Raw genomic sequence first — 24,371 nt, 5'->3', positions numbered from 1 at the left:
CATGGAACGGAATGACGATCAGCCTCGTAGGAATATGCGCGGGAACGAAGAAAATATGCAGGGAGGAGCCGCATGCCCGCCGGGGGGTTTCCATTGTCACGCTCGGCGCAAACGTGCAGCGGTATGCCCGCATATTTTCGAGCTTTGCCGTGCGAAACGATCGTCCCCGAGGACGGGATTTGTCCTTCGACGAAAACGAGGAGAGAAAGAGAAACACCTGTGAAAGAGCTTAAAGAAAAAAAAAAACAATAGAAAACATCAGAGAGAGTGCTGCCGGCACTCTCGGAAGCCTTCGTTCGCAGACTTGGATCGTGTGATAAAGCGGGGGACGGCGTTCGCGTGCTATTTCAGCAACTATTCCTGCCTCAGCGATTTTCTTCATATTTTTTTTCCCTTTTTTTTTCCTTTCTATATAATCGAACTGAGCGTATGTCTCGAGTTCGGCGCGCGGGATCAAGGGCCAGCAACAACCTGTAACGCGTAAAGCAGGGACCGGACGTGCCTTTCGCGGAGAGATTTATCTCTCCGTAGGGAGTTTCGTGAGCATATCGTGAAAGATTCAGCATCCGGCGGGTATTCGTACCGGTCCGCACCGGTTTCTCGGTTCGCGCCGCGACTCCGAGGTTCTCTTCGATCGCTTTCACACACGAAGGGAAACGATCGCGCTCGCCGCCCCCCGCGAACCTAATCTAACTTTTCATTTCTTTATGCTACCGATCACCATGATCTTTCTTATATCCTAGAAGCGTGTCGTAGAATGCGCATGTACATTGTAGGTTGCTATATGTTGTAGAGAGAAAGAGAGAAAGCAAGAAAAAGTTCACTTGTACATGTATGTGAGCATATCGAGAGAATGAGAGAGAAAGGAGAAGAGAAAGAGTGAGAGAGGGAGAGCTATGTATGAATGTGTGTATATGCATAAGTGCGTAGATATTAACGCGCGTCTTCGCGTTTCGTCATTCCACGCACAAAAAAGACGTGCCCGCGATTTTATACGCGAATACCGAGAAATTAGATGATAGGCTAAGTTACAAGCGACGCGCTGTATCTCGCGCATTAGTTCTTTTTTTTTTTATAACGTAAAATTAATGTATATTTTTGAGGGGACCAAGTTGTAACGTCATAGATTATTCTTCGTCAATTCCTTTTTATAATACGGACTTAACAATGTATGTAAAAGTGATGCGTCGAGGAATCAACGCTACAAGTATATTTCTACGATTTTTCTCTCTTTTTTTTTAAATGGTATATAAGACTGGTACCATGAATTGGCGATTAGTATTGTAATACCGCAGCGATGTTTCAACACAACGTTAAAAATGTACTGCGCGTAAGAAAAGAATTTTTATATTAAATAATTTATGCGCAATGTAATTACGTGAACGAGGAAGTTTGCTTTTAGTTCACTCGTCCATCGACATCACATGTGTTTCAAGTGATAGTTTAGATATTTCAATACGTATAAGAGGTAAATGAAAAAAAATAGGAGAGCACTACCTTTTACCATTTGTATATTCTACACATAAATTGCGAGCGCGAACATCAGTTACTTTAATGTCCCACTGACGTGTTCACGTGGAATACCTAATATCGCATTACTATCCGAGCCGAGTACTCTGACTCGCTTGTATTATTCGACAGAGATTGAAACGTGACGACCCGCGCTGTCGTATCAGCGATACTTTCTGCTTCGTCAGTTGTGCGAGCGTAGAAAATTAATGGCTGATTTGATGACGCTCGAGACGATTGTTTAAGTATTATCAAGATAACGATACCGAGATAACGGTAAAGGATTTTAAGCGTGCAGGATATGAATATTTTATGGAAAAAAGGGTTTTGCTGAAGTATCTAAAAATTTTGCTGGATGAGATCTGAAAATAATTTTATTGAACTATCAAAATAATTATGTTTAGGTTGTTTAATAGAATTTTGAAACTTTTTGTAACATTCTCGTTATGAGTTTTCTACGTAATTGTTTTGATGGTTCAACGAAATTATTTTCAAATGTGTGTCTATGTATACCTAAATTTTTAGATACTTCAGTAAAATCATTCTTTCTGTGTAATACTCAAATTACGCTAAAGCCTTGCAATCTATTCGTTAATAAACTGATACAATTCGATTTAAACTCATTCGACACAATTCATGTTTTCTTATCTTAATCTTGTACAAATACAATTATATATAAAATGATATATCATTATAACTCATATCTCTTTATCAGCATTCGCAATAATAAATCACGATTTTCTTGAAAAAGATATAAAATTCTTATATAAATGCAGTCTACAATTTGTACATTAAAAGAAATAAAATTTTAGAAATCTTATCTGTATGATATTAATGTAGACTATAAATAATGATAATGTATCTGATATATTGCGTCAGATCCATTTTGGACGCATAAAAACGCCTATTTTCGGCAAAACGTGTGTAAAACATACGAATGGGTAGTGCTGTAGCGCTAAGAGGTTATTAGAGAGAAAGAAAAACGCGACGCGATTTATATTATATCCGCTTTTTTGCCATCTAGAACATTTCCATGAGAGATCTATGCTCAAAGTAAGACTGCCAGGTAATCGAAACACTCCACGTCGCCGTGATTTTGTATCACCTTTTAGATGTATACGTGAGATAGAAATATTATTATTAACGACGAACGCAACGCTATTATCCGGTATCATATCGCGTATTTTCAACCTGTCGCCCTTCAGTTGGAGAACGCTAGGATTCGCATAATAATAATATTATTATATACATCTCTCTCTTTTTCGTCGGTAGACGTTCTTCCCTTCTGCCTCGCTTTATTCCCGTTTCTTTGCGCTTATGATGATTGCCTTAGTCAGCATTCTTTTCATTGTCATTTCCTAGAAAATTGACCACTCGCCATGTGCGTTACGCCTAATAAGTGCCTGATTAGCGTTAGGTACAAAGTGCATTCCTTTCTATGTAATCAATTGACATTCCAGGAAAAGACTGCGATCCGAACGAACAAATCAACATTTTCTATTGTACATGTCTCTTTTTTCACCTCGTGATGTTACTTTTAAAAGCCACTAAATTTATAATCGAGAGATTTTTAAATTTACTAGAGATGAAATTCTGAAGGAGGAAAAAAGGGACGTAATTTCTACGAAAAAAAATGCACATTCCGTTGATCAGGCTTGATTAAAAAAATTACTTATTTGAAATTAAAGTTCTTAACAAGCAGTGTTTATCTGAGCTACAGTTGCACGATCGAGTAAAGACGGATATCCATGTGCATTTGAGCCGAGATATATGCATAGTTGTAACGGAATCATACGCCGTATAACTAACCAAAAGTGCCTGCATCCTGCCAAGCGTAGATAAGAACTCTCGCTTCCTTTTGTTCGTGATTTTACGATATGGCGCTTCCAGTGGTAGGTGCATCGTAATAGATAGAATATCATATGCTGTTGATATACATATTACTTCACCCGATTTCTATTCAAACGGAAAAGAAAAAAAAATGATAAGGGAAGGATCGTTCAAGCACGCATTCTCGTGCCTACTGCAACAGTGATAAGAAAACAAATATATATAGAATAAATATATAGTATCTCTATGAAGAGAAGGAGAGAGATATACGAAGTATATATAGATGAATAGTGTAACATTCATTCGAATGTGTTGAAAAGCGCGCACAATATCGATAAACAGGTGAGACACATATTGCCTTCCTTATACATTAGAATTTCTTTTTTTTCTTCTCCGTCATTGATATATCGATGCTAATTTATAAGAATAGGTAGGAGTAGGAGAGATAATATGCTATCTGCGATATGACGATAGGGCTTAAGAAACGGTAGCTGTACATCACGTACACGTCGTCGGCGTTGAACGACGAATGTCGTAACGGATGTTTATTATCCGTGATCGATGTAATTTCGGCGAGTTTTCTTCTTCAACAGACGCCAGAAGAAAATAGGCTTTACGCCGCTGTCGTAAAAAAAACGCACGCGGAATCATTTCCGCGTCGCGGGATCTGATCTCGCACCGAAATTGCACTGATCACCAATACCGATCCAATCGTCGCAATTAAGAATAATTGTAACAGGTCCGAGAAAAGGGCACCGTGCTTATCGGCACACATTCAAGAACGAAGAACAAGGAACACGTCGTCGCATCCGCGTAGGAAATTATATTCTTATATGTATCTTTTACTTATTATCGTTTCTTCGCTCTTCGCCCACGTGTGAATCGAATGTGCGGCCAGAGAACACTGCCCTTCTAAGGAATGAGAATGTTATATATGAATATATATATACATATATATATATTTTAATACGAAATGTTTTCTCTTGTGAAGTTAAACTAATAAATATCAACGATTAAGTAATGATCAAGTTTGTCTTAATTTTTTTTTTCATCTTTGGTAACCTCGTTTCTCCGCTGACAGTTCGCGCAATGAGTGCGCTTGATTTTTGTAGGTCAATGGTAAGTATGTAGGTGTGGAAGGAAAACTTGTTTCTAGAATCCACTGTCCGAGCAATTAAGATAAAATGGTATTAAGCATATCTTATATTTAGTTAATTATACGTGATAATTGAATTCCTTAATTATTGTAACTACACACAGGTTTCAACAAATCTGGAGTATCTGGAGTATCACGTAAATATTTTCGCGAGCGTTACGTGAATATTTTTTTCTCTAAATTTGGTTCAACGACAACGAGGCAAGGTATCCCGTAATCAAGGGGAGCAGCAATAACGTGCAATCAGTGTTGGAACAGATACCGTTTGAAAATATCTAGATATAGATATAGGTATTGTGTGGGAAAAGTATTTAGATGTAAGTATAGATACATTTTTTTTACAATTATCTAGGTATAGATACAGATATAAATAAAAAGTATTTGAAAATTTAGATATTTTTTAGGTTCTTTCAACAAAAAAAAAAGAAGGAAAAATGGGGGAAAACAGGAAAAATAGAAGTAATAAATAACGTAAATTAAATATCACATTTTGTTTGTTTATTTTAACAAAACCCAGACGATAACATTAAAATCGGTTTCATTAATAGTTTTAAATAAATATCGAGTATTATTTAGTTTTACATGCATATGCATATCCACAAAACTGATAAATTATAAAATTAATTCTACTCATTATTAATTTCTTATCCTTGATTACATAAATTTTTAGTTTTAATGAACAGCTTTAACCATAAGAATCGGTCTTTAATTAGTATATCAGCGCATAGGTACTAGTACTAGATTGTTAATTTCTGAGTTGATTTAGTATGCTTTTCAACAAACGACACAGATGACATGGCATGGGGCACAGTGTACCATTACATCCTTGTTGTTCGTCAATGTTAAACAAGGATGAGATGGTCACTGTGTTATACTGTGTCGCTTGTAGGAAGGCACTCTTAATGGCGGCGACAGTATTTGTGTATAAATACCTTGATCTATGTATTTAAACTTAAAAGATACCGTATCAAAAAATAACTAGATACGGATATAGGTATCTCCACCTACACTGGAGATTAAATCTATAGTGTCAAATTTAACTTAACGTGAGTCGCCACTGCTCCTACTCAATCATATCGTTATTTTATACTAAAACAATGGTTATATTTGACACTATACAGTGTCAATTTGATACTATATAGTGTCAAATTGACACGATATAGAGTTAAATTTAACTATCGTTTTGGTAAAAAATAATGATATATTTAATAGGAGCAGTGGCGACTCAGGTTAAATTTAACACTGTAGATTTAATAGTGTATAAAGATTTAGGTAATGCACTTAGGTACAGCTAAAGTATCTAGATACTGTATCTAGATACTTTTACCTAGATACGTTCCAACACTGCATGCAATAGGTAATTAAGATGCAAATGACAGTCATAAAGATCACCGAGGATCACGGTGATACGATTAACTGTCCTTAATATTAGAAACGACATGTCGCGACCTTAGTTCTGCTATCTACACAGCTGCCGATTTCATTACACAACGTGTCAGGAACACGTAGGTGTGGAGGCTCGTTAACTTACTCGTTAAAGGGGAGCTACTGCACGTGCGTGCCGCCCTCCGCGATTAACGAACGGGAGACACCCGAAGCGCGCGTCGCGCGTTGCGCTCTCGAGGTCCAAGCAATTGACAAATCGCTTCCCTCGCGATCATCGAGGTACGTTATTGCACTTGAACCGTATTAGCGAACTAAATTTTCTCGCACGGCAATGAAATTGGCCGTCATTATCCGAAGGGGAAAACCGCGAACCTAAACTCCGTTGACGAGTCTTAAAATCGAAATATTAGCGCGCATTGATGAATATTGGTTGTTTTTTTAATATAATTAATATCACATATATTACACAATACGTTATACAGGGTGCCCCATTTTAATGTCCCACCCCAAATAACTTTTTTATTTTTGATCTTAGAAAAAAATGTTTCAGACAAAAGTTGTATAGCTTTGAGGGGGACATAAGATGGTGTCATTAGTTTGATCTTCAAGCAACTATTCAAGGTCAAACTAATGACACCATCTTATGTCTCCCTCAAAGCCATACAATTTTTGTCTGAAATATTTTTTTCTAAGATCAAAAATAAAAAAGTTATTTGGGGTGGGACATTAAAATGGGACACCATATATATTATATAAATTATGTTATGTATACGTTATAATACCATATAGATTATATTATATCCCTGAAAATAAAATTGTACTTTCCTGTTTACAAGTTGTCACCATATCATAATGCTCACAAAGATAATAGATTAAATCCGCCCGCTAAATGTTGTCATTGTAAACGGTGACAACAGCAGGAAACATCTCGATTTTTATCATAAACATTTGGCATTGTTTAGTTATATCTTAATCATACTTTTTTGATAACAATTATCTAATCTTATACTTCACGAAATGTGACAATATATCATATTCATGAATAACTTTTAGTTTAAAAAAGTATTAACCAGAACATACATATAAAAGATCGTTAGTATATAATAAAAAAAAAGAATTAATAGTAATCCTGTTGAAATAATTAAATGATATTATACAGTACAATATCAAAGCTAATACAATTATTATTAATACTAATACAGCATATTAAGAATATACAATAATCAGTATTAAACATTATGTACAGCCATTATGTCACATCGTTCCGATCTTTTTACTTTAATTTTTGGTCAGAATTTAATTATGGATATCTTAATACGCCATTCCGTTGGCGACTTTACATATTATATGATGTGACGTCATACGCATTACCTCGGGCGTTCATGAAGGGGCATTCACACATCTAATAAATTAGAGAGCTGCGTTACACAATAACGCGCTCGTTACACGCAGCCTGACTCCACGCACGCTGGACTGTATTTATCCCGAAGGAAACGTTCATCTCTGTGACGATTCGTCGCGCTGACTCGCATACCATAGCAAGCAGACAGTAATCTGACGTTAACGACCAGATCGGAATAATAAAGTGGTGGCGGTCACGTTACATCGCACGTGTAACGTGACCGGCTAGACGAGCAGCATTTTTGGAATCGGACAAGAACGTGAGCCGAGTTCGCTCATATTCGGAGACGTGAGTAAGATTAGCGCATTTCTGCCTTAGAAGAACCTGCTGTTCCCTTAATGGAGAACTTTAAGTTCCCTTAGAAGGAAAACTTGCTAATAGGTTTAAATGAGAGGAAAGATAGAAGAGAAGAAAAAGAGAACTTGTTAGTAACGCTCGAAGTAGGAGATCCTCGAGAGACATACAAAATATCTCACTATTTAATAAAACAATAGATTAATATTACGTTCTATATATATATATATATACAGGGTGTTTCCAAATTAAATGGCAAAACTTCGGGAGCGTGTAGAGGAGTAAAAAACTAAGAAAAAAAGTCCTATAGACATATGCTCGTTTTTGCTCCGTTTCAGAGAAATCGAAAAAAAATGTTTACATTTCTTGCCATATCTAGCACCGACATATTTGATTACATTTTCCACTTTCTGTTATGAATTTGTCAGTCGCTCTTTGAAAGCCTTTAACAGTAGATGAATTTTGTCTTTTGCAATATGCCGCGTACGTATTCTAATAGTGAATATGCTGATATGGTTTTTGTATACGGTTTCTGCAACGGTAATGCTTTAAAGGCGGTGCGAGAATATGCACGACGATTTCCAAACAGAAGAGTGCCAAACCGAAGAGTGTTTATGTTGACATTTAATAGATTGCGAGAGACTGGAACATTTTCAATTCGACAAGAAAACAACCGATTTCAAGCAGCGTTACGAAGAGATTTGCAGGCAGGGAATCGTATTTTTTCGATTTCTCTGAAACGGAGCAAAAACGAGCATATGTCTATAGGACTTTTTTTCTTAGTTTTTTACTCCTCTACACGCTCCCGAAGTTTTGCGATTTAATTTGGAAACACCCTGTATATGAAGAGCAGAATTCCAAAATATATTTTGTGCAAAATTTCATTTTTTTAGTTAGAGATGGCGTAGTGTTCAGTGTTGAAAGACTCATATTATAAGCTACTCTGAGATGTTCAGAAAGCATTTTTTCATTAGTTTTCGTTAGTTTATATGCTGAAAAAACTAGATATTTTTCGAAGTGCATTATGTTTTTTAATTAGAGACAAACAAAATGCATTTGTTTAACATTTTTAGCAATTGTTTAGCAATTTTGTTTAATATTTCACATCCTACTGATTGGCATATTATTATTTTCTGTAAAGTGCGTAATTTTCTTATGTGCAGAATTTCTTTCTTTCTCGTTTTCTGAAAATTATAAATTTTGGATAAAAAAATTTTGAAAGTCTGCTCCTCATATATATATACATATATAATATTATACATTATCGCTTTCTTACTTTAAAAGTGATACAACTACAAGAACGTGATTTTTCAAATTATTATTTAGAATGAGTTAGATAAAACATTATCTCATTAATCATCGAAAATGAATAAACTTCATTGAAAAATCGTCAAAACGTCACCACTCAAAAAAGATAATTTTTTAAGAGTTATAAAACGAAAGTGATAAAAATGACGTTTGATTATGTTAAGAATATATTCTTTTTTTTGTCGATATTATTTGATCAATAATTTTCTGTCAAGTTAAACAATAATTTCCCCTTTTCTAAGAAACTTAATTTTTTTAGTTGTGTCACTTTTGAAATAAGGGAGCTAAGGAGGATACAATAAAAATATGTCATTCATAACTAACAATTATAAAATTAAAAAGGAAATAACTACAATTACGATGATTCGAGAACCCCGACCAAATCCGCCACTGCAATAAATTGATATATTCTCGTATATCCTCGCGGCGGTGGAACGCGAGTAAACAACGAAGATGTAAATTCAGAGAGACAAAGAGAAGCAGTGGCATAGAAATAGTCTAATAAATTAATCTCAAGCGGCTTAAATGTACGTTCGCCGACGTCTCTTGTTGGCGACTTGCTCGGTCGGCCGATCCGAAGTATAATTAAGGGGCCGAATGAAGACGAAGGAGATATAACGCATGGGATATTCCGATTTTAATTTATGGCCCCGGAACAACATTACACACACGCCATTGATCAATAGACTAACTCGTAAGAGATAATTATTTATTTACGAAGACAAATCCACTTGTTCCGGAAATAAATCATTGATTCTCGCGAGTTAATTTACGAGTGGTCCACAAGTAGCGTTGCGTGTGTCGCAGCACACCAGTGACCATCAATTAAAACTGAAATTGCGGGGTTGCTTCTTTTAATTCTTGACCTCAGCTGACGAATGTTATTCAGCTGTACAGTGAGCTCCAATTACAAATCCAGCTATTAACGAGCGAATCATAGGAACGAAACGATACGTATATATCTACGATACGCGAGTATACAAAGGTAACTCGAGTCGTATTGGATGCGTTACATATTTCTATGCTTGTACAAGGTGTCAGTTGCTAATCCGGTGGCACTTATAACCACGCTAGAATATTCTTGTCATTCCCAGAGCCAAGTATCATTCGTGAGCCACATCGCTGCAGAGTAAATCTTAGATTCATTCGTGTTGCTCGAAATCTCCAAAAATTTTTGTACTTAAAACGAGACAATATACATTCAAGCATTGAAGAGAGAGAACGTAAAGATACTAAAGATACTGAGTGCAAAAAGTGCAAGCAACGCGAACAGACCTCTTGATTCATCAGTCTCGTTCCGAGAATTTCGAATGTTCACTTTGAAATAGAGGTATTGCGTTAGAGATTCGAGAACGTACCTAGAAGTGTCATTGTGTCATTTCATGGCGTCATTCTTATCATTCTTCGGAGAAAAGGATTTTTGTCACGAGCTTCGATTTTTATTCAAGATAACGCGTCCGCGTGATCACGAATCGGCCTCGTGTTTATCATTTACGACATTCGATCAGTGTTGATTGATCAACAAGGTAGGATTTATTCTGGAATAACGTTCCCAAGCGAGTCTGGCAATCAGATGAGACCGCGACGAGTCGGCAGCGAGCGCTCCGTTTCGATTTGACGGCCCCCCTTCATGAGCATCGGACGTGTAAGAAGTTCGGACGTCGAGGGGCTATAGGGGACGGCAAGCTATGGGAGGACGACCGCCAAGGGTGATCGCTACACCGGCAAAGAGTACGAAGAGGCCGCGTGAGGAGAACGAGGGGAGCAGAGCTGGAGAACGTCGAAGGTGGGACTTTGACCGGCCATTGGCCCCGGCGAGTCAAGCCGGCGGCAGAACGAACGAGTCCTCGAAAGAAAGGGTTCCTGTCCTCGCCCGTCCACGTCGACGTTCAACGTCTACGTTGTGTGCCGCGCGTACAGCAAGCAAGCGCCACAGTTGGTCTCCATCATCCAGCTTGGCTAGCATGGCTCGCTTGCCGTACACGGCACCCGATTCCGAATCCGTCCAGGGGCGGAGCTGCACGGGGAAACCAGATAGGCTTAGGTTTAGAATGCACAGTTGTGCGTCGAGTTCATCTAAAGCCTTGTGTCCGCGATGCTAGAAATCGCTCCGAGAAGATCTCAGACGGAGAAAGAATTTGACCAATTGTATTGGTCAAATTGTTAAACTGTTCAAATGATTTATTGATTCTTTCTCCATCTGAGGTCTTGGAACAATTTCTATCATCGTGGATATAAAACTTGATATCAAAGATGTAGATCTGAGAAAATTCATCTTTTTTTTTTACGACAACAGGGTTACATAAATAACGACATTAGCCATGTATGATGCAGCGAAATGCTATCTTTTTTTGTGTAACGGATCAAGAGACGTTACGACAGTTAACATGTCCGTACAAATTATCGTAAATTGAAAGCACTTGACGAGAAAGTGTGCTTAACGAGTTTGTTTAGCGACTTGTTTAGCGATAGCTACGCTAAATGTGTCTCTACATGTCACAACGAAAATGTTGAGCGACCCGTTATAATAACTTTTAATGAGTAAAAATTATGCAAAAAGAACCGCTACATGATAAAATTTTAATGATTTATATTAGTTCTAATCGATAATTCGACTTTCAAAAGATTTCACGAGATGAAGTGAAAATATTTAGAAATTTTATATTGAAAACCGGAATACTATTTTCTTTTCCGGTTTCAAGAAGTCATCAACCTCACATTTTAAAATGTGACTGTCATATTGTAAAATGTGAATCCGTTCCTGTCGACACTTACCTGTAATTTGTGAGCGATTCGCTGTCTTGCGAGAACTCATTATAGGCCGAATGAATATTAACGGCGCTGTATTTTGTGTCTAGCGTGTTTATGGAACCTTTTAGAATAACTATTATGCATAAGATGTACCTTTAATGATACTGATGGACAGAATAATTCAAGAAGAGAATAAGCATCCATAATAGTTCAATCATATTTTCATGCGTTGTTTAAATAAAAATAATGAATCTTTATTGAAAAATAATAAATTTTTTTCATGAGAAAAATTATAAAATGTCCGTTTGTGATATATATATATTGAATGAGATATGTGTTTGTAAATAAATAATGTAAATAATAAATTAAATAATATAGGATGATGAAATGTTATATCATTTAATTATCACATTTTTAGGTTTTGATATATATAATTAATTCTATATTTCAGTTCTGTAAATTTTGTTAAAAATAAATAAGTTATATATAAATGGTATGGTATTTCGTTGCCTTATATTTCACAAATGAGATTCCGTTAAAATTGTTTGACAGATATCCTTTTATTAAAAAAATCACATATTTTGAAAATTATTTTTGGTGCTATATATTATAGAATTTAAAATTTATGATTCGGAAATCATTAAACAGGTTTTACATATTTATGAGATATTAATTCTCTTGGCACATCATAAATAATCTCATAAATATTTAAGAATATTTCAATATCAAATTAACAAGTACTAAACAATACATATTTTAAAATAAATATTAGTAAATAATAAAATATATTCCTTAACTTTTAAAATGTATAAATATTATTATTTAATAAAAAAATTTATAGTTTGCTGATTTATTCCCTTTTGTGCAATCTTCTTCATGTCGTTTTCAATTTCAAAAAGAGTTCGCCTTGAGACAACATATACCTCACAAACACTTTTCCTATTGAAACTTATTGTTCAATTATCCATAGCTATGCTTAAGGGTTCTTTCGCGATGATGGTTCACAACAACTGGGTCATAGGTCGATGTATCATCCACACTCTCCGCAAGAGGATTGTCGTTAAAATCATGAATCAATACTGCAGATTATATACTCATTATTTCTCCGACTCGCAGTTATAACTGTGTCTTCTCGCGTCAACTGCGCGCTATCTGCTCTTATCTGAACGAATGGAAACGTCTTAACAATAATAACACTGCCTCTCTCGATACCAAGTTTTGTGGAACGTCTAGGTTGCTGCGTAATCATTGTTTCTGATAACGAGAAATTGAGCTTTCGAGTTTTCAGTATGTTCTTGATCGGTACTGTATGTGCAGTGTCGCGTTTTGCGATCGAATACGAAGTTCCGCGAATATCTCAACAATCGCGACATTTACTGAACACGAAAGATTCGCGCTCGTATATCAGCGGCGCGACGTGAACGCGAATTCTTGACTTCGCAAGTTATTGTGCTCGGGCGACACAAACAGGAACGTTAACTTTTCGCTTCTGGAAAAGTCGTGGAAAATCGATCAGCATGACAACCGTGATCGCTGCCTTCTCGGTCCTCAAAGATCACGTTAAATTCAAAGTTAATCAAAATTCGGTAGCCATTGACAATATCAGTAAGATATCTCCATTCTAACACTATGTGCTTTCTATGTTATAATTATCTCTGACAATTGATGTATGATTGGAAGAACTTACTTATCATTGCGTCATTAATTATCGCACAAATTTAATTATCGATTTAGTTATCGCTTTTACATAATATCTACTTAAAAACATTATATGTATTAGCTAACAATAAGTAAAAATGAAAAAAATATGTGTATTAAATATAAGTATACTTAAACAAAAAAAAAATACATTTATATTTAATACACATATTTAAATATGATATTATAATTAAATATATATAATAAATAAAAGTAAAAAGAAAAGAATGGGTATGCTTAGTTTTCAGATTACATTACAGGGCTACGTTTCTGTTGCTTCTCATTGCGTCTATTCTGGTCACCTCCAGACAATTTATCGGGGAACATATAAGGTATATGTGTAGTAATCGTACAATTTTTGATTGCGTTAAATTGTTTATAATTACGTTGGATTTAAGTAGTTTATCGGTTTTTAGATAAATTCTTATGTTATTTTTAAAAGGTGCATCGCCGACTCTGGTGTATCATCACAGGTTATCGAGACATTTTGCTTTTTCATGTCCACATACACCGTGGTAAGTCTAAAGTTCTGTTGAAAATAAATGATGTAAAAGGAAGTAGATAAATAAGAGTTGATGAACCGAGCAGGTTTGTTATGCTAATAAATATTATATATTAAATATAGATTAAAAAGTTGACTCTTAAACGCCTTTCTTGGGTATGGCATACCCAACTTTTTTCCAATACTTTTTTCGTAATTTTTTATTTAAATAAAGATACATATAATTGCATCATTATGTTTCTTAATATCTGGTGTTTCGATTGAAAAAATAACTTTGTGCAATATGTTAATTTCTTTTTATGAAAGTTACATGTAATCGAATTGGGTGTGGTCCCAGCAAAAAATGACCGTCAGTTAGTTATCGAACTAAAATCATCTTATCGATGTCAGTTCGACATTATTTCGATGAATCATTTTTTACTGGACTATCCCATACATCAGTGTGTTTGTTCCCGTAATGGAGCGTTTAAGAGTTAATGAACAAAGTCATATATTACAAAGTCACAGACGAGGTTTCGACTTTTACTACAGTCATCTTCGGTGTGTTAAATGTTCGTCAAATAATGAAACTAAAATAAATATGGACGTAATTTTACATTACAATGACATCAACGTAAATTTTAAAGTAATCATAAGCATACCGTATCAATAAATTTAATTCAAATATTGTCTCGGAATCAATAAATATTAGTATGTACAATGCACGTATATATGAATAATCTCTTGATCATTATATAATTTGTTATTCAAAAATAAAAAGAGCAATCAATGTACAACATTTATTTTTAATTTTATTATTTGTTGAGAACATTTTTAATTAATATTTTAATCTGTATATATTTAAAACACAATATTTTCAGCACAAAAAACCTGGCTCAGCTCTTATTTATTTTCTTCGATTTTCGGTTTTATGAATCTATAAATCTCTTTTGAATTTTTAAAAATGATGTAACTTTCTTTACTGATTCTACATCATTTTAATATAATGACCTTTTTATTTATAATAACATGAATTTATCGACTACACATGTTTGCTATTTTACGCACAATAAGTACGGAAATGAATAATCCAAATAAAGTTGTCATACTAGGAAATTATTGACTGTAAAGTCCTTTTCTTCTGCCGTCTATGAAAGTTAAAAGTCTAAATATAATTGGGTACTTTCCATTTAGTAAGTAACACAAATCGACGCAAACGTTGTTTTATCTTTCTGGACATTCGAATAACAAAGCCAGAACGATACCTGTGTCGTCTTATGTCACCAAATGGAAAATACCCATTATTATTTCCCGTAGACGCTCCCTATTATCAACTGATTTTCAACCGTTCAGGTGAAGCATCTGAATGCTACCGCGGTACAACAGGGCGAATTACCGCATCCTGGCGTTGGACCAGCTGCCAAAGACGATCCTGTCATACACCATGCTTATTATCAATGGGTGCCCTTTATTCTGTTCTTCCAGGCACTCCTCTTTTACTTGCCGCACTACCTATGGCGAAAAACGGAAGGTCGTTACCAATTCATATCTCGCGTACTCGTCTACGTATCGCGCGACGTTTACGAGCGCGTTTATTTCAAGCGGCGAGCTAATCATCATTAATCTTTTCTCGCCGTCATGATCTAGTCATATAACACGTGCATACAGTGTCCCACTTACAATGTAACATTACACTATTCGTAAAATTACTTTTATGTAATGTCAGAGAATAGTTAGGTAGACATTACGTTCGTAACCACACAATAAAGACGTTCGAATATTCTTTATTATTTAAATATTCAAACCATTTGAATCAAACATTTTAAATTTGGAGTTAATTTCATCCCAAAAGAATGAAATCTCATTCTTAAAGACTAGAAATTCTATCATTCTTAAAAAGAGACTAGATCGCTATTTACTGATATTATTCTTGAAAAGAGTGACAGAATTTTCACTCTTTTCAATGGAATGAGATTCGTTCCAAAGGATTTAAAGAGAACGTATTGTCCTACTCGAAAATATTTACATCCAAAAACGAGAACTGTTACAGGCAGTATTGCGAAAACTGTGCGTAGATTGTCATAATTTTTTAAAATTCTAGGCGGCCGGTTAAGTATGCTGGTATCAGGATTACACATGGCATCTTTGTCATTAAACGACAAGGAGATTAAGGTGAACGATAACATCAAAGTACCATCGAGAAAAGAACGCGATGAGAAGATACAACAGATTCGCATTGGCTTCATAAACCGCTTGCACTTGAATCGTCCGTGGGCATACAGTCTGAGTATTTGCGAGATTCTGAATTTCATAAACGTGATCATGCAAATTTACTTGACCGACTGGTTCCTCGGAGGAGCTTTCCTCGGTCTTGGTCAAGCGGTCTCGGAGCCTCCGTCTAAGGAGAAAATAAATCCACTTGATATAATATTCCCAAAGGTATAATTTTAACATGTTGTTATTTTTCTATACAATATTATGATTAAAGTCGATGTTGTTGTTTCTAACAATATTAACGTGATATGTTATATAATATTTTCGATAATATTGATAGCTGCAGTGACTATGTAGTAATCGATGCTACATAGATTAGATTATTATATCATGATATTATATAATAATTATTATTATAGTTTACATTGTTAATGTCAGATTATTATTTGAACTGTAAATTCATTGAATTATTAATCGTCAATCTAATATTATTATCAATCTTTTATAATACAATCTTTTACGTTTTAAAATCCGATTTTGAAACGCAAAATTTTTATTAACTACTTCATCGATTATCAAAATTAATAAAATCTAACTCTTCATTCTTCCATCTTTCTTAAAAAATTAATTCTTCGATTGTTAATTTTTATTAGTATTTACAGTTTTGTCAACTTTAATTATTAATTACAAATTGTAATCTCGAACAATGTCAATGTCTTTCACCTAATTAATACAGTGACATTCATGAATATACAATTATGTTCTTAGGTAACTAAATGCATTTTTCATAAGTACGGTCCTTCTGGTACCATACAAAAGCACGACGCGCTGTGTGTGATGGCATTGAACATCGTTAACGAAAAGATCTATACAGTCCTTTGGTTCTGGTTTGTCGTGCTGGCGGTGCTAACCGGTTTGGGATTGGTTTGGAGAATACTGACTATGGTCCTTCACGCAAGGTTGCTAAATTTGGTCTCCACGTATTTTTCCATCAGCATATTACGTTTTGTGGCTTTATAAATTCTCGTCACGGTACTCGCTCACTGGTTTCTTTCCTGGGAATTCTTGTTTGACGACTTTACAAGTATCATACATCATATACGTAATTTGCAGAAGTAATTTCTATGCAAAAGTAATTTCATGACGGTTTTCTCAGCGTATCCATTAAATATCAATTATCAGTAACATAACATTAATATTATAATTTCACATTCAATAATATAAGGGTAATAATATATGTATTATATGACGATTAGATTGTTGATTGTGAAATTATAATACTGCAGATGTTATATATATATATATATATATAGAATTACTAGGAAAAGAATGATTTTGCTGAAATATCTAAAAATTTAGTTAGATACAAATCTAAAAATAATATTATTAGATTATCAAAATAATTATATGGGATGTTCAAGCTGGTTGTTAGAATATTAAAAATTTTGGCAACATGCTTGAGTTTTCTACATAATTATTTTGACAATTCAACCAAATTATTTTTAGATCTGTGTGTGTGTATCTAAATTTTTGCTTTAATAAAATCGTTCTTTCCGTGTAGAATATTCATATCTTATCCGGAAAAAACTATTTCTATTTTTATTTATCGAAGCAATAATATTATTATTTAATAGTATATCCGCTGTAAATTTAACGTAAAGTTCATAATATTATTCCATAAAAGTATACGCTAAAATATAATATTACATTTCATATAGAGAAGCGTGTCTACAAAGCTTAATACACATCAACGAAATCTAAGAAAAAGCCTACTTAAAAATACCATATAAATGACGAAATGTAAGAAAGTATACAGGAACTAGCAGTGACGTTAATGTACCGCGATAAGGGTTCTTTAATATAAAAATGATGATATAAACCACGACTGCGATGCCGCGGGCGAGCGACTTTTATTGCGGTTTTTTCACTTACAGAAGTACGTCATTCAACAAGTTAGTGTTTTCCATGGCATGCCCTGGAAAGTACAATCCATGGAACGTACTCAAGGTCACTCACGAGTACTACTTCGGTGACTGGCTGTTTCTCTATTACATAGCGAAAAATCTGGACAACTATGTATTCAAGGAACTCCTTCAGAGTTTGGCGGAGGAACTGGAGAATAAACGTCATGCTCGTTATAAAATTTTACCGCTAGAAGTGGAGCAGGAATTGCTGAACAAGCAATGGGGAGATAATATTAAATCTCCCAAGAATGAGGAAAAAATAAAGAATGACGAAAAAATAAAATAGCCCCTAAATAATTATCTGTAAATAGACGATTTCAAGAGAAAGATATTAATGACATGGATAAATGGATCAATAATTGTTTAAATCCATATTGTCTTGATTTTGAAATTTCAAACTGTAACACATAATTTTAATATTTTATTAATTATATAACTTATATAAAGAGTTCCTACGAAAATATCGACGTAAAATCAATGATATAGTTTAACAGATAAATATTGGATAAATCTACTGCAATTGCATGTGATTTATAATAATGCGATGATCGTTGCATTGTTAAAGTTTATGCCATCCAAGATCGCTATCTCGCGTGCAAAAATGCGGACTATTCGAAGCGGATAGCAAGAAGAATATATTGTGCACCTACATGAACAACAATCGCGTGCATTCACACACGTATTATAACACTGCCAAATTGCCTCTTTACGTATAAACGTATAATGCTTTAGCTGCGATTTACTACGATTGTAGAATATAATACGTCTCGCGTGCGTCGTGTCACAGGCTCGAATAGTTACATTTGTAACCACGCATGATATAACTGCTCACAGTCGATCGTCTTTTAACTATCTCGTACGGAGGATTCGTGTGTATGTTACGTGCGATCGTATGTCGAGCATATGCGCATACAAGCGATATACGCGTAAATATCTCCGTACGTTGCACCGACTTGATAAATAGGTCCGACGATAATTCGAATCGTTAAGTCGTTAAGGTCTCTGATTGGAATTATGCCGTGGCCTAGTATCGAACAATCGTGCGTTCGATACATTTAGGTTTTACAGCTCTAAAGAATTATTACTCGCTTATCTTTCATCGGTCGTTCGAAAATATCGACTTAATAAAAGATCTACTTTTATTTCGTATTCGTCACTTTCCATCTAAGAATAGCTTCGATTTTTAGCTTCACGTGAGAGATCATTTTCGATTCTATATCTACTGTAGTTTTAGATTTAGCATTTATATGAAAACCACATGTTTTTTGTTAAATAATTGTATTTAGATGTTGCATAATCGATCAGCATAAGCTATTTATACACTAGTGAACATAAAAATCGGAGTGCAAATCGAACGTAAGGAAATGTAATGAAATGTTAAAGGGTGTTTATATTTCTTAGAAGTTTTATTTACGCTTCTGTTGCTCTCCTTTTATATTCAACTTATTTTATTCTCGTCGCTCCGATTTTTATTTTCGTCATGGCATTAAATATTTCTAGAATATTGTATGCTACAGTTAAAACACAACGCTTATAATATACAGTATGCGCCAAAAAAAATGCGACTCTCACAACTAACACTTCAGTTATCGGTTTAGTTAAATAAAATGAGTAGACGGGGGCAAATTTGATTATAACACAAATATTTTGTCCTTCTACCAAATATTTATTCGATATGATTTCCTTTAATTGCAATCATTGCGTTACTGTGTCACACTCAGCATAATAGTGATTAAAAGAGAGTCGCATACTGTAATGTGTAGATTTCTACAAATTCTATCAATAAATATTTATAATAAAACAGATACTTATTTACTATGTATAACAATTCCAGTGAAATTCATAATTTGTGCTGAAAGCACAACGTGACTGGGTCACGACGCGCGACATCCTTCATCCAGAAGTTCTTCAACGAGACGTTTAGAGCTCTCGTTACAGCAGGCTTTTGTCTTTGTGCGGATGCATACTGAGAAACCCGAGAGTCCGGGCCGGCGAGCTGGAATCGTCACGGTCGGAACTGCAACCATTATGTTCTCTTGGTCGGGAAATGAGAGGCGACGAGAAAAAGAAAGACCGGGAAACTTTATGTCTGCGTGTCGGCACACTTGGACTTCAAACTCTGACGAGACGCCGTTTATTTTCTTTGTTCTACGTCATTCTTGCTTCAAACCCGGACGGATCAAGTCGGCACAATTGCAATCGACCGATGCAATATCCGTAGCGAGTGTTTCAGAAACGGGGCTTATACCTCTATAACGGGGCTTATATCGCGACTAAGCACATGCGTATAGAACCCGTAACTTTGTGCCGATTGCAAATGAGCACGGAGATAGTCAAAATTGATTCTGCCAGTAATGATCATAACGGCATTTCTTTTACTTTTACTTTGAATTATCGTATTCGTAGAGGAAATTATAGGAAGACTCAGATAACATTTAGTTTTTCTAGAGTCCAATTAGTTTGAGAGTTAATAATAGCGGATGTTGGATTTCCGGATGTTGAAGATAACAATTTTCGGAGATTTCTCCCCACAAACGCAGTTATGCGATTAAAAGAGAAAAATCTTACTTAAAATTATAGCTCAAAACTAAAAGGCTAATATATGACTTTTTAAATATAGAATCTAAAAAAATTTATATATAAATATTATAAATTGATATATTTCAATAAAAAACACTTCAAGTATATAGAGGAGAAGGTGGTATTATGGCCAGTGTACATATTGTGGCCTCCCTTAATATTTCCGCTATTACATAGCGAATCCTAATGATTACTTATGGAATTATTAGTTCAGTAGTTCGCCGTTACACCATGACGCTAATTAATATTACTCAATAGCCAGCACTTATTATAACGCATTTTTACTTTCTACAATAGTATTTCGAAACGTTTCTGAGGTACACTTTAGCATTTAATTACACCTATTTTCTTATTTTTCTTAAACTTGAGCGTATTATCACATGAATATATGTATTTTTGAGTGTATTATTTGCTATTTAACATTTTATTTGACTGTATATACTTTGAGTTATGCAAATTTAAACAATACCATGGCATTTTGCTAATGTGGCTATCTATGGATATTGATTACTCACGACCTCTTTTTTGAGATTTTCATATCAAAATAATTATTTAATAATCGATTGTATAGCTCTACGGTTAATCTATAGTTTATATTACGTGTACTATTTTTAGTACTGAGATTTTTAGTACTGAGCAGCTTATATATAGAAGTTATGTGAATGTATATACATTCACTTGCATACATTTTAAAATGTTTTATTTTTTTGTTAATTTTGTAATCAAATACTGTTTTGTAAACAAAACTAACATTTTAAGGCTATTTTTATAAAAGGTCACATTACCACTCATTTTTTTTCTTCGAGTCATTATGCAATGTCGCCACATTTTTATTAATAGTATCCTAAGTAATAAATATTTCGTAACTTTGAATCCAGAATCGATTCAACAACATTTTAACGAATGTAATTGTCAAGTTTTAAACTTAAATATTGATTATTAACAAAGTTATTGTGTAAAATGTAACTGGGGTGCCATAATACCACCTTCTCCTCTATGTATATACTAGTATGTGTACATATATACACAGTATCTCACAACTACCGCATTTCCTCTTAAGGATATATTCTTGAAGTAATTTTGAGACGAAAATTCTAATACGAAAATGTCGAGACTACAATAATTTTTTGAATTATAAGTTAACTTTAAATGCTTATAAGTTAAAAACTATTTTACTTTTATAGACTATTATTATTTCTGGATTCTTTTGAACATTCTAAGACAAAAATCCTAATACGAAAATATCGAAGCTATAATAGTTTTCGAATTATACACTATCTTTAACCAATTATAATTCGAAAACAGTTGTAGCCTCGACATTTTTGTACTAGGATTTTTGTCTCAAAATTACCTCAAGTATACGTTCTTAAGAGAAAATGCGATAGTGAGACACCCTGCATATATTTATATTTATATTTATATATAATGCTTTATATTTCTTCTAATTAATTATATGATATTCAATTTATTATACGATTTTTAATGCAAAATAACCAACTTTGAGAAATAAACAATTTCTTCGCTCCAACAGTTACTGCCAGCCACTTTTTGTATAATAATGCAAATTTTATAACATTACGTTTATTTGAACTTGAAACACTTATGTTGTCCAATTATAGTAACTTGAGCTTTTGTGACTAGCCGAATATTCGAAACTCATCCGAAAGTTAACCTTTGTCAGTTTTGAAGAGGGATCGAAAAGTGGAAAAATACGACCGAAAATCTGGAAAACATATGTGCATTTTCAGGATCAGTATTTAGGTATATAGTTATATTACAGACCCTGCTGTCTAAATGATTTGGGTCGAGTCAGGATTGACATGTCGTTATCGTTTACAGCTTTTAGTCATACACAGAAAAGACAGTTTTCCATGGAAATATTTAAAAATGTAGATACAGATTTGAAGATAATTTTGTTGAATGTTGGAAACATGATGGAAAGAAATAAGGTGTGCTTATGCGCATATTTTTGAACGTCAGCAAAATTTTGTTCCAGCGGCGGCCATTTTAGAAATCTACTCGTAGAGTAGTGATGCCGGATTCGATGCATTGAGAATTGATTTTTTTTTCGCACTCAAAAATCGATTTGCCATTCGATTCTGAGAAGTATAGACGGTGACAGGAATGTCTTAACACCTAAAATTGTACGAGTATTGGGACATCAGAGCACGCTCTCCGTCTCTAGATATTTGTCCATCATGGCTTGGTTGATTATTCGGTAAAGTTATTCTATTATATTTTAAGAAAACTTTATATAATATAAACAAAAAGAATATTATTTTTAATTTTATATAATATATAATAAATAAATATATATATAAAATAAATAATAAATAAGTAAATAAAAACAAAGCTGTAAGTTAATACATATATATGGGTCATTCCACGTCAACTCGACCACCCTCCTGCCCAAAACTGTACGCAACCGAATGTTACTTACAGAGTACCAAAATTTTGATTGAAGCTTCTAGTTTTCGATATCATGTGGCGATTTTGAAAAATATCAAGTAGGGGAGACCGGGGTCAGTAAACTAGGGATAAGTAGAATAATCGAGGCTACGTTACAAACAAATCACACGAGACACGCGTAAACCCGTCTGAGCACGCAGCAGCGATTGCCGCTCAGTCTGCTGTAACATCTCGTTGATAACACATCTATGATAGAAGTTACGCTACAATTTCAAAAAATCGTACACCTAAGTAAACATTTTTATTCTTAAAGTTTTTGTTTTACAATAGTATATATAATTGTCTGAGGTATTTTATTTTCATTTAGATACTCACAAATAAAGATATTGTAACTTGTCCTTTTAATCCTACAAGTTACAAAATTTTCATTAATTTATTACTAAAAATTTATTAACCAATTTATTAATTTATTAATTCTATTTTTGTATACGCGTTTCTTGAAAAGAAACGTATACGAAAGTCTAGAGAAATACCACAGTATATGTTACGTATACTATAGTATTTTTCTAGAATTTCGTATACGTTTCTTTTCAAGAATAGAGGCCCAGAATTAAAAATATAAACGTTAGTTTCTGTAATGTCTGTTACCTAGTTTAAATGTATTAACAAATTCTCTTTGTATCACGGTAAACTATAAGGGTGAAATCACACGGTGCTATTCCGAATAGCGCTTCAATGATGAGAATGATGACGCATTCTCTATTCCGCAGTCTTTTTCCGCACCGTGTGATTTCACCCTTAGAATTTGCAGCGCTATTAGATAAAAAGAATTAACGTTAGATATGTTTCAGACACCGAAAAAAATATTCAAAAATTCCACAATACAGGATTACAGATACGCAGCCTGACGCAGCCTCTACTGGGCTTAGCCCATAAACAAAATAGGATATGTAATAGCGTTTTCGATTGGAAAAAAGTTAGTGCGCATCAGTGCGCACTCAGTTCACACCAACACTGAACCAGTTCCATAGGTTGCATTGAATAGTGCAAGTTCAAAAGAACACGCCAAGATTTTCAGTGCTAAAGCTGAAGTGCCATTTCGAGTTGTAAAATTGTAAGGACTTGACTAGACTGCAGGAAGAACGCAGAAAAATAACCTCGACATCTCATGTTCATAACTTTAAGTAATGATTTTTTACTATATATAATTAAATAATATATAAGATATCAAGAATATCATATAGGTACATACTTATCAATAATTGTACACATTTGCATGCTATAAATTACAGATTTGCTTGTCCCTACTGTATATCCTTTTATACTGTGACAAAATGATGCACTGATATCCTATATATGTATCCAGTGCACTGAACTGGCACCGTCAAA

At 34.2% G+C, this 24,371-nt stretch overlaps 2 protein-coding genes across 3 annotated transcripts in view; one reads left to right on the top strand and one right to left on the bottom strand.

Moving 5' to 3' along the window:
• Positions 1 to 24,371, bottom strand: part of KFase (kynurenine formamidase) — a 127,160-nt gene that overhangs the window by 17,425 nt on the left and 85,364 nt on the right. The window lies entirely within an intron of this gene.
• On the top strand, positions 12,905 to 18,339 carry Inx7 (innexin 7). The gene is made up of 7 exons (XM_018444894.1): positions 12,905 to 13,241; positions 13,576 to 13,666; positions 13,777 to 13,849; positions 15,169 to 15,346; positions 15,917 to 16,254; positions 16,798 to 16,988; positions 17,964 to 18,339. The coding sequence occupies exons 1-7, from the start codon at positions 13,154 to 13,156 to the stop codon at positions 18,277 to 18,279; spliced, it is 1,275 nt and encodes a 424-aa protein (XP_018300396.1). The 5' UTR covers positions 12,905 to 13,153; the 3' UTR covers positions 18,280 to 18,339.

The sequence above is a fragment of the Mycetomoellerius zeteki genome, unplaced genomic scaffold (genome assembly GCF_001594055.1).
Source record: "Mycetomoellerius zeteki isolate Tzet28-1 unplaced genomic scaffold, Tzet1.0 scaffold155, whole genome shotgun sequence".
In the NCBI taxonomy this organism is placed as follows: Eukaryota; Metazoa; Arthropoda; class Insecta; order Hymenoptera; family Formicidae; genus Mycetomoellerius; species Mycetomoellerius zeteki.
Note: the sequence above shows the minus strand (reverse complement) of the source record. Positions and strands in the feature narration are given on the sequence as shown.